At 43.6% G+C, this 12,552-nt stretch overlaps 1 protein-coding gene across 1 annotated transcript in view; it reads right to left on the reverse strand.

Annotated features, from left to right (window-relative positions):
- Positions 1–151: 151 nt before the first annotated feature.
- LOC138963904 (uncharacterized) overlaps positions 152–12,552 on the reverse strand; it is a 33,058-nt gene continuing 20,657 nt past the window's right edge. The window contains exons 15-17 of the mRNA XM_070335756.1: positions 9,141–9,316; positions 4,887–5,228; positions 152–2,350 (exon numbers count right to left, since the gene is read on the reverse strand). Of these exons, the coding sequence (XP_070191857.1) occupies positions 2,168–2,350; positions 4,887–5,228; positions 9,141–9,316 (701 nt within the window). The 3' untranslated portion in view covers positions 152–2,167. The remainder of the gene's footprint in view (positions 2,351–4,886; positions 5,229–9,140; positions 9,317–12,552) is intronic.

Here is a 12,552-nt window from a genome sequence, read left to right on the forward strand (position 1 = left end):
GTGTGCATGTGTGTGTGCGTATGTGTGTGCGTGTGTGTGTATGCGTGTGCGAGCAGGGGTATACACATGTGGAAGTGCTGTGTGTTCAAGTATTACACATCTTCTATACAATAATTGATATTTTCAGCTTTTCACACGGCAGAAATCAGAATGAATGTTCGAACTTAACCTTCTTGATCAAGGTTACATCATGAATTACAACAAGTCGCGTAAGGCAAAAATACAATATTTAGTCAAGTAGCTGTCGAACTCACAGAATGAAACTGAACGCAACGCAACGCAGCAAGACCGTATACTCGTAGCATCGTCACTCCACCGCCCGTGGCAAAGGCAGTGCCCGTGGAATTGACAAGAAGAGCGGGGTATTCGTTGCGCTGAGAAGGATAGCACGCTTTTCTGTACCTCTCTTCGTTTTAACTTTCTGAGCGTGTTTTTAATCCAAACATATCATATCTATATATTTTTGGAATCAGGAACCGACAAGGAATAAGATGAAAGTGTTTTTAAATTGATTTCGAAAAAAAAATTTTGATAATTTTTATATATTTAATTTTCAGAGCTTGTTTTTAATCCGAATATAACATATTTATATGTTTTTGGAATCAGCAAATGATGGAGAATAAGATAAACGTAAATTTGGATCGTTTTATAAATTTTTATTTTTTTTTACAATTTTCAGATTTTTAATGACCAAAGTCATTACTTAATTTTTAAGCCACCAAGCTGAAATGCAATACCGAAGTCCGGGCTTCGTCGAAGATTACTTGACCAAAATTTCAACCAATTTGGTTGAAAAATGAGGGCGTGACAGTGCCGCCTCAACTTTCACGAAAAGCCGGATATGACGTCATCAAAGACATTTATCAAAAAAATGAAAAAAACGTTCGGGGATTTCATACCCAGAAACTCTCATGTCAAATTTCATAAAGATCGGTCCAGTAGTTTAGTCTGAATCGCTCTACACACACACACGCACACACACACGCACACACACACACACACACGCACATACACCACGACCCTCGTTTCGATTCCCTCGATGTTAAAATATTTAGTCTAAACTTGACTAAATATAACAAAAACGAAAAGTTGACAATCAGTAAGCCAGTTGATATCCCCCTCCACCCTGAATGCACAGCTTCATTATTGCGGGTCAGTACAGTCGGGTTTTGCTCTTTGTCAGCGACAGTTTTGCTTCAAGTGGTTTATTTTCATTTTCATTTTCATTACTTCTTTGTTCCATCGCTGGGATATTTGGGTCGCTTCCTCACAGTGGAAAGCTAGCAGCAACAGAGTCGTGCTACCCAGGTGTGTGCGTGTTTACTAAGGGGTAATCAGACACCTGCACTATTGGCAGAATGACCAAAGACTTTCTCATGCCACAGTGGTGACACGGGGCAGGGACATGGATACCGTCTCTCAGTCAGCACAGAAAGTTGACCTGTGTCCACCAACTGAGCTACTGGGCTGAAAGAGTTTTCTGCAGCTAATGAATGTGCATAAATCATCCTCTTCGTCCGCTCAGACGCATGAACCATCATCATAAACATTGGATTGGATTGGATTGGATTGGATAAGATTTACAGTCCAGTGAGGTTACCCTCATGGAAATTCGGGCTGCTTTCTCCCCGGGGAAAGCGAGCTGCCATACATACGGCGCTACCCATATATATTTTTTTTTCCTGCATGCGTGTATTCATGTTTCCTGAGACTTAATGCCGTGTGAGATGGAATTTTTTTACTTTATTCCAAGTCCCACGGGTATTTGATGGACATTTTTATCTATGCCTATACAATTTTGCCAGGAAAGACCCTTTTGTCAATCGTGGGATCTTTTAACGTGCACACCCCAATGTAGTGTACACGAAGGGACCTCGGCTTTTCGTCTCATCCGAAAGACTAGCACTTGAACCCACCACCTAGGTTAGGAAAGGGGGGAGAAAATTGCGGCCTGACCCAGGCCTGAACACGCAACCTCTCGCTTCCGAGCGCAAGTGCGTTACCACTCGGCCACCCAGTTATCATGCGCCAAGTGTCCTTTTAAACCCTGTGTCTGATGTGTCTGAAAACAGCTCCGCGCGGAGGGGTTTTGCAGCCAGCTCAGTGAAGACAAAGAGGGAAAATATTCTCGGCTCGTGCAGTTGCAAGCAGGATGTCTCTACACTGTTTAGAGAAGTACACAAAGCTTGCTTTGATATTGCCCTCCGTGGCTCTTGCTGTCAGCCTTGCTAGGCGCAGAGTGGTTTCCCCTGACAGCGTTGACGGCATCAATGACGGCAGTGGCAGCGCCCTCTATGTTGCCCGTCTGTACTGCAAGGGCCGCCTCAGCTGTCACGCGAGCGGCTGTTATCTGAAAATGTGTTAAAATGAAAAACCAGGTAGATAAGTTAAACTGATCTCGCTTGACCATTATATACTCTTTATTAAGCTATAGGGGATCCAGTAACTGATATGTCACCTTATATCTCATGTACAAATGTGCTAACTAACTAAATAAATAAATTAATAAGTGCTTCTGGGGTGATAACGCGAGACAACTCATGTGAGCTTGCCGCGAGGTTCCGCCTGTTACCATTGTCTGTTTACCGTATAAAATGCACGACTTACACATGAACTGTTACCAAAGCGACATGCTATTTGAGACCAATGCACGTTTTTTTGACTCACATGCGAAGCAAAAGTGAGTCTATGTACTCACCCGAGTCGTCCGTCCGTCCGGAAAACTTTAACGTTGGATATTTCTTGGACACTATTCAGTCTATCAGTACCAAATTTGGCAAGATGGTGTATGATGACAAGGCCCCAAAAAACATACATAGCATCTTGACCTTGCTTCAAGGTCAAGGTCGCAGGGGCCATAAATGTTGCCTAAAAACAGCTATTTTTCACATTTTTCACATTTTCTCTGAAGTTTTTGAGATTCAAATCCTCACCTATATCTATATATATATATATACGACTTGTGTCTGTTTGTCTGTGTGTTTGTGTATCTGTCTGTGTATTTGTGTGTTTGTGTATTTGTGTATTCGCCATGCACGGCCAAAGTTCTCGATGGATCTGCTTCAAATTTGGTGGGCATATTCAGGTAGACCCGGGACACGACACAACCTGGTCGATATTTCAACACGTGCTCTCAGCGCGCAGCGCGGAACCGATTTTGGTTCCACCTCAGCTATTTTGGTTCCACCTCAGCTTACTACTATTTTTAGAATGTCACTGCGCTGTCCACTGCGCTGAGCGTCTTCGGATATTCCCGGCGTTCTGTTACTGTTACTATTTTTAGAAGGTCAACGCAGTGTACAGAACGTAAATTGGACCCGTAAATTATCCTCACTGTAAAAGTGCAAAGGTCGAATCAATTTACAGCCACGCGAAAAATACACTGTCATCTATCTCTCTATACATACGGCTTCTCTGTGTGTGTCTGTGTGTGTGTGTGTGTGTGTGTGTGTGTCTCTCTCTATATGAGCAACACCTGTGCATTGTTCAGTTCTGTTTGTGATGTGGTCTGGCGGCTTTTGTGTAATTTTATGTACTGGCCTTCCTTTGAGAAGCCATAACTTGCTCAGTCCTGTTTGAGTGGAGTTCGCCTCCAAAGGTGATTAACACGGTTACATTCGTCGACAAGGATGGGACTCGATATGGTCAGGAATGGCATTATGGCCACTGAATCATTTTCGTGCTGTTCCCATTCCACGAATCTGGGAGGGACCTAAGCTTGGCGGGTCCATTGTTCGGACCCGGCGAAGCCGGCGTACGGCTCTAAGTACTTCTTCCCGGCGAAGCCGGCTACCCGGCGAAGCGGGTATTCATTCTAGTATGATATATAGGGCAAAGTAAGCCCCATCTTTTGATACCAGTTTGGTTTACCTTGCTTCAAGGTCAAGGTCACAGGAGCTCTTCAAAGTTGGATTGTATACATATTTTGAAGTGACCTTGACCCTGAACTATGGAAGATAACTGTTTCAAACTTAAAAATTATGTGGGGCACATGTTATGCTTTCATCATGAGACACATTTGGTCAAATATGATCAAGGTCAAGGTCACTTTGACCCTTATGAAATGTGACCAAAATAAGGTAGTGAACCACTAAAAGTGACCATATCTCATGGTAGAAAGAGCCAATAAGCACCATTGTACTTCCTATGTCTTGAATTAACAGCTTTGTGTTGCATGACCTTGGATGACCTTGACCTTGGGTCAAGGTCACATGTATTTTGGTAGGAAAAATGTGTAAAGCATGTGAGTCGTATGGGCTTTGCCCTTCTTGTTCCTTTCTCGTGTGATCTTGCCGCGAGGTTCCGCCTGTTACCAGCCGAAAGAAAGAAGGGGCATAACCTCACCAGAACCGCCCATTAATCAAATCACAAGCATGGGGATGATGATTATGTTACTTTTTTCAAAAACATTGACTGTGATATCTTTATCAAACTAACTCCGCAGAAAAAAATCACTGGCGGTAGGAATGGGATTTAGCAAAGACCTTGCATAAGATCTCTCTCTCTCTCTCTGTAAACACCCTACGGTTGGTATGTTCCATGTCAGTTTCACTGTTGGTCTGTTTGACTACCCCTTTCAACCATTTTCTTTTAGGCCAAACAAAAATATATGTTGGTTTAGGGTACCCCGACCGACCCTATTTTTCCCCGCCGACCCTTAAAGGTTTTTTTCATTTCTCAAAAACAAAACAAACAAAAAAACCTCTGGCACATTTTGCGAACCATACCGAGACTAAAAAAATTTTTTTTTTTTTTAAAAGCCGACCTACCGACCCAATTTTTGGGGTCATGTTACCCGAAACCAACATATATGTATGTTTGGCCTTACGGTTTTGTACCTTCACAAATAAAATATGTGTCAGTGTTAGTGTCTTTAAACATCTCACCTGAGCAGTAGACACAAGTTTTCTCCCATCCTGGTCCCCCTCTGCTTCCTGTGCAACGAAATCGGCCATGGCTGAAGCCAGAATGGCCGACACGAAAACTGATGCCAGTCGCACGGCTTCTGCTTGTTCCTCCGCGGCGCCGACCACCCGCCCTTGAGGCACAGAGGTCTTGTCCTTGTTGCCTGTGCTGATAGGAGTGATCGCTGTTGTTTGGTTGCCTCCCTTGTCCGTGTGGTTGTCTCCCTTGTTACTGGGGTCGTTGTTGTTGTTCGCTGTTGTAATGGCGGCGGGTTGGTTTGCGTTGTTGTTTTCTTCTTGTAGCTTCCATTTCACCTCCACGCTCTGTGTGAGAATATAAAAACAAGTCGGGTGAAATGATACAAAAACATTTAGTCAAGATCAACCCCGTACACCAGTCATCGCTGAGACTACATTTAAGATAGTCTCGGCTAACAATACTCAAAGACCGAGACGGGCCATGCTCGTCTCCGCGAAGCACGCGACCGTAGTACTTACTGAACCTATTTTCTTCCACTCTGAGCATATTTTTAGAGTAAACATGACATATCTATATATTTTTGAATTCAGGAGAAGATAAGGAATACAATGCAGTAATTTTTTCATCTGTTTTTGAAAATTCGATTTTGATGACAACTTTAATGAGCAAACTAAATAACTCATTTTTAGTCTTCCAAACTGAAATGCAATACCAAAGTCTGCAATTCGTGATTGAAAAATGAGGGTGTGACAGTGCTGCCTCAACTTTCACAAAAAGCCGGATATGACGTCATCAAAGACGTCTATCCAAAAACTGGAGAGAAAAAAGTGTTTGGGGATATCTCAGGAAAAAGTGTTTGGGGATATCCCAGGAACTCTCATGTGAAGTTTCATGAAGATCGGTCGAGTAGTTTTCTCGAAATCGCTTTATACACACACACACACACACACACACACACACACACACACACAAATACATACACACATACCCACATACATACACCACCATCCTCCTCTCGATTCCCCGTCTAAGTTAAAACATTTAGTCAAAACTTGACTAAATGTAAAAATGTTTATCACATATGGGTCGTTTTCAAAAAATGTCGCCAAATGGGTCCAACTTTTTTTCGAAAAATGAAGTTTGTAAAATCGTTATTTTGATTTTAGGTCTGGAATCTGCATTCATTTCTTAGTTACAAACTGAAGTAAGCCACCTTAATGACGAGTATTAAGAACAATATCTTCAAAATGCGAGAGCTACTGTTGACGCGTTTCACAAAAAATGTCGTATGCGTGGAAGTTACATGATGTCTGCTTCAAATATAAAAGTGTCTTTAGCAGCAGTAGACAATTATTTGCCTGTCTCTTTAGTTTATCTGCGGACTTTCAATTGTCTTTTCAGAATGTTTCTTCTCCGTTCATCCCGGAGAAAGCGATTTTTGGGGGGTATCGTAAGAATGCGTCCCATGTTCCTCGAGAGACAAGTTCAAGGGCGCTCAATATCCCCCTAACGAGCTAGGCAGGGAAAAGATTGGGTGAAATTTTAACATTCTGAAAAGACAATTGAAAGTCCGCAGATAAACTATAGAGACAGGCAAATAATTGTCTACTGTTGCTAAAGACACTTTTATATTTGAGGCAATAACAACGTCACGAAGCTATTCTGAGTTTCGTGGTGAGCGGACGCTCATTCCCTGATCCTGTCACAGGCGGAAGGTATCGTCCACTGGACTACTACTATCACAGAAAGACTACTTCTGATAGTAGTCGTCCAGTGGACGATACCTTCCGTCTGTGATCCTGTCATAACAATAGTCAGATTTAGAAAACAAAACCAATAAGACCAAGGGCGGATCTGGGGGGGGGGGGGGGGGGGGGTTACACGGGTTACGTAACCCCCCCCCCACACACACACACACACACACCCCAAAAAGAGGTAATTTATTGGCTCAGGATGCACCAGATAGCTCTATTTTGCTCCCGGACCCCCCCTAGAGGCTTAGGCGCCTTCGGCGCCGTCAACTTGTATCTTCGCAGTCATTTTCTACCCCACCCCCCCTCCAAAGTGAATTGATCCGCCCTTGAAGACTTACAGTCAATGAACTATTTTATTCAGCTGCTAGCTGCGATTGATGTTTTCGCAGCAATGTTAGGTGCTGACCAGAGAAATCAGCTTAAAATCTCGACGAAAACGAGCATTTGCGACAGAGCAAATAACAATAGTCAGATTCAGAAAACAAAACCAATAAGACTTACAGTCAATGAACTATTTTATTCAGCTGCTAGCTGCGATTGATGTTTTCGCAGCAATGTTAGGTGCTGACCAGAGAAATCAGCTTAAAATCTCGACGAAAACGAGCATTTGCGACAGAGCAAAGTGTTCGTTAGAGTTATATTATTTTAACCGTCGCGCAGACAATAAAATAGATCTAAAACTGATAATCAGATTTTTTTTTTAAAGTACCCACTCAAGCCGGACCCGGGGGGGGGGGGGGGGGGGGGTTCCAGGGGTTCCGGAACCCCACCCCTGGAAAAAGCATGTACCTTGCTTTGACTTTTACTAGTTTTAGCACCAAAACAATGCTGCTCTTAACCCTCAAAACAAGGCCCAGAATGCACCAGATTGCACAGATTTTAACCGTTTTTCAAAAATTTTCCGGGGGAGCATGCCCCCGGACCCCCGCAGGCGCGCGCTTGTGGCTTCGCCACTTCGCTGATTTGCCCCTCCCAAAAAGGAGGAACCCCCCCCTTACAACTCATTTGGTCCGGCCCTGCCACTGTGTAACCCAATTCAGTCTGGAAAATCCAAAGATGTGTCACTGAAATATGCAGTTTAAGACATGACATATACACAAGTACGTGTTCAGTGCGCACAGTGGAAACTGGCCCCAGAATCGTAACAGCAAGGACTGTAACAACTCGAAGCTAGCAGCAGGACGCAGCCAGGCTGTGATTGGCTAGTTATTATGACTAAGTCTTATCGGTAAAACACTATCAAAACAAGCAGCAACATCATCCGCTCGCAACCTGCAACACCCTCCTTGACAAGTGTCCTATTGAATGTGATCGAAAAGAGGGTTGTAATCTAAAAAAGTAACCGAAGAACATGATCACATAGGGTTAGGGTTCAGGTCAACCGGAAAATACAGCCAATCACAGCCTGGCTGCGTACTGCCGCTAGCTTCACGTGTAACAACAAGGACATTTTGGGTGTTTTTTGTGTCGCTTTGAAATAAACTTGTGTGATTCTTGATCTGGATCAAAATCTCTACAAACTGTGAGATTTTCAGTGTTTGAATCGAACTCTTTCAATTTGAAAGTACCGTAACAGTAAGGACAACAATTTGAGGGACATCTCACCTTAGTTGAAAGGCAGCAATATTTTGATGTTTTTCATGTCGTCTGCAACTGTATATCTGTAGTTAATCAATTGATGAAAGAATTGTCTTTCTTTAGATCTAATTAATTAGATCTGAGTTTGGCGATCCACATTTTTTAGTGTTATCAATTTTCTTCAGTCGTAACAGCAAGGACATTTTTTGTGGGACAAAAAGGTTTTTTTCGTATTATGCACCCTAAGACCAAGTTTTAATGAAAATTTTAACTTTAGCAAAAAGAAACCAATAAAGACTATAATGTGACCAAATTTCATGATTATCCGATACTGAAAAACAGACAAAAATAGATCTGAAAGACTGGTTGGCGACCGTGAGACACTCGTTTTTCGGCACCCTTGCGTCAGATAACTCACGCTCTACAAACCATATTAACATAAAATTGTATTTTTGATACAGGAAGTTAATGACCCTTGGACAACGAACAAAATGATACAAAATGTTGTCTAGTTTGTGCAACTGTGCAGAGCCAAAGTCCGGGGACAGCTTTCGCGACTTTTTTTGAAAACGACCCATATGGTTATTGTACACCGGCAGTTAGTGAAGGGAAGGACGGAAAAACACATGAAGTGCACGAACGTTGGCTTTTGTGAGCACACATGGCTGGAAATCGTTTGCCAAAGTGCTGTAAAGGAACGCACACAGTGACATGCCTGCTCTCTCTCTCTCTCTCTCTCTCTCTCTCTCTCTCTCTCTCTCTCTCTCTCTCTCTCTCTCTCTCTCTCTCAAACTTGAAGAAGTTGCACACATGTATAAAAACGGTTTTCACAACCAGACATGTCAAAGAGTTCCGCTGCTTGTTGGCGCTATAAGCACAATTAAGTTAAGACATTCGGGATGAATGACAAATAGCCATGCAGACCTTTTTCTTCCTCTGGTGTTTGACGGAGTTACGTATGCTTGAACGTTTGAGTGCCTTCTCCTGACCCGTGGGAGGTAGTGATGACGTCATCGTGACGTTGGCGTCAGAAAGGATGACGTCAGTCTGGGAAATGACAAAGTTCAGCCAGTCGTCCTCGCTTAGAACAGAACTGTCCGCTGCAACCACAAGGAGAATGGCCACGTGTTACTCAAGAACATGATCTGTTGACGTAGAGAATCGGAGCCGTTACAAACACGGAGGATCTGACAAAGTACAAGTTTGTATATCAACGTAAGCGCGAGTGTGTAGTGTACGACGTCAACTAGATCTCGATTGCTTGCCTAAAAACACATCCCACATGGCTCTACCTGAGGTTGGGGGGGGGGGGGGGGGGTACGCCTACATGGACATGGGCGGCCCAGAATCTACCTATATCACTGCTAAGGGATAGAGAGAGGGGGGGGGGGGGGGGGTGTTTATTGTCGTGTTCTCGTCGTGTTGGACGGTAACATGCATATACTAAAAAAAACCTGGTATAAAGGAAGCAGACACAGGCATGGAGGGTTAGCGTGCTTTTATTCCGCCATGATTCTTCCAGAATCCCTAGCAACATCTTACGTCAAGGTTCTTGCATTTTGACAATAGAACACGGTTTTCAATGACGTCACAACATTACATCTATTCAATCAATCAATATGAGGCTTATCAGTATCGCGCGTATTCCGTGGGTACAGTTCAAAGCGCAGGGATTTATGTTTAAAAAAATTTTTTATGCAATTTGTATCGCGCACATATTCAAGGCGCAGGGATTTATTTATGCCGTGTGAGATGGAATTTTTTTTACACAATACATCACGCATTCACATCGGCCAGCAGATCGCAGCCATTTCGGCGCATATCCTACTTTTCACGGCCTATTATTCCAAGTCGCACGGGTATTTTGGTGGACATTTTTTATCTATGCCTATACAATTTTGCCAGGAAGGACCCCTTTGTCAATCGTGGGATCTTTAACGTGCACACCCCAAATGTAGTGTACACGAAGGGACCTCGGTTTTTCATCTCATCCGAAAGACTAGCACTTGAACCCACCACCAAGGTTAGGAAAGGGGGGAGAAAATTGCTAACGCCCTGACCCAGGGTCGAACTCGCAACCTCTCGCTTCCGAGCGCAAGTGCGTTACCACTCGGCCACCCAGTCCTCTATTACGGAGGAGAGGGGGTGGGGCTGGAGAGGGGGAGTTCACGAGAGCGCGTATGTCTAAAGCTTGCATTGCGATAGCCTCATAGGTACCGTACTTGTGAATAAAGGGAAACAATTAAATAATGGAACTTTCCCTTACACTACCTAATGCTTCCTCGCACACACAAATCGGCTACCCCATGCACACCTTTTATGCAGATAGACAGCTACACGTATCGACACCAATTATTATCCCATCAGTGTGCACACAAAACCAAATCGTGTTCCTCGTATCATATTCTTTATCCTTCTGTTTCCCTCTTTTGGTCGATACCTCTTTTAGAATTACAGATTTGTTCAAAGTTCGAATGATGGCCGCGTTCAGACTTGAAGACATAGCACTTGCCACTGTCATACCTTGTTACTCAGAAAATAGTCCGATCGATCTTCTTGTTGTCAAAGATTCGCGGAGCTGTGGCTTTCACTCGAATAACGCCGAACAACAAGACACTTATTGTAATTTTGAGTATTTTACCTGTCTTTAACCAAGAAAGGATAGTATAAACCTCCCTATTGGGAGGAAATTTCCTAGCAGGTTTATACACGATTCGGCAAGTGCATGTTAGGTAGCCTCGTTGTGGTACAACGGCACTACTTTTCCAGGTCGTGTCGTCTGCTTTGTGGTGGTGTTTGGTCATTCATTGAATATGTACGAAAATGACGTTGCTGCCCCAAACGTAGCACATGACAATTCACCGTAGTGTGTATTTCTCTCAGGATTAGGCTCACATATATTTCAACATGAACTGCGCTCTGAAATCTAAGCTGAAACTTGGCTTGCTTAGGTTCGGCGCTGCCGACATTACCTTTTTGACATGATGAGAGCTGCGCACCTCCTATCCGGGTAAGTTCCCAAAAGTTTTCATTTTGTTTGTTCGCATGCTTTCGGTTTGTTCTTCTTCTGGCCTTCCTTTTATTGCACACTTGTCTCATACGCAGTTTTTGTTCAACTTGAATATTAACATGAAGACCTATATGCTGTTTTTGTATTGGGCTATTTGAAGCCTTTCAATCCAACGCACTTGCGCTCGGAAGCGAGAGGTTGCGTGTTCAGGCCTGGGTCAGGCCGCAATTTTCTCCCCCCTTTCCTAACCTAGGTGGTGGGTTCAAGTGCTAGTCTTTCTGATGAGACGAAAAACCGAGGTCCCTTCGTGTACACTACATTGGGGTGTGCACGTTAAAGATCCCACGATTCACAAAAGGGTCTTTCCTGGCAAAATTGTATAGGCATAGATAAAAATGTCCACCAAATACCCGTGGGACTTGGAATAAAGTAAAAACAAAATTCCATCTCACACGGCATTAAGTCTCAATGCGCCACTAATAGTTGACCAGAATGTTGACCCTGGGCGTTAAATGGAAGAAGAAGAATAACACACGGGCAGGACCTACCTGCAATTTTAATTAAAAAGGTCTCAGCATCGGAACACAGGCATTGTCTGGCGCTGTCCGTCAGTCTCTCTCTGTGACTGTGTGTGTGTGTGGGTGTGTCAGTGACGGTGTGTGTGACGGTGTGTGTTGGTGTTATGACAATCCGTCTTTTTCCTAACTGAAAGTTGGTTTCAATTATTGCATTGCCTGCGTCTGAAATAGACCTTTAAGTAATATGGCCGGTAATGATTTGCGAACAAAATCAATTCGCTACAGCTTTGTATTATGACACAGTGCCCGCCTTCCCCATCAAACGTCGACCTGTAACCCCTTTCTCCTCTACAGCTGTCCCCTCTCCAACCTGTTTCTCTGTCCGTGTGAGTTGATTGAAGTTAATTCTTAACGCCCCTTGTGTTGCCACATACAATGATAATAATAACTGGACATTATTAAGTGCCTAACCTATGGCTCTAGGCCCTTCACAAAAGAACCCTCACGATGCCTCAACACAATGGTAACATTTCTTTGAATGCTGGGTTCTGACCCCCCCTCCCCCCTCATTACCCAGCACATGTACCTTTTTTCTCAAGTAGAGATCCAAAATATCCATCTCAAACGCTACATTTCACCCATCCCCATATCATCCTGGCAAGCACCTGTACTTGTACCTCAGCGTAGAAGCCCCCCTTTCTCACACATTAGGCCCAGCCGTGTCATTATACACACCTAAACCGTAAAGTAAAGTCGAAATGAATCTTCTTCGTTTTCTTCTTGGCGTTCGCTGAAGCTACACACTCAG

Source organism: Littorina saxatilis, linkage group LG4, assembly GCF_037325665.1.
Source record: "Littorina saxatilis isolate snail1 linkage group LG4, US_GU_Lsax_2.0, whole genome shotgun sequence".
In the NCBI taxonomy this organism is placed as follows: domain Eukaryota; kingdom Metazoa; phylum Mollusca; class Gastropoda; order Littorinimorpha; family Littorinidae; genus Littorina; species Littorina saxatilis.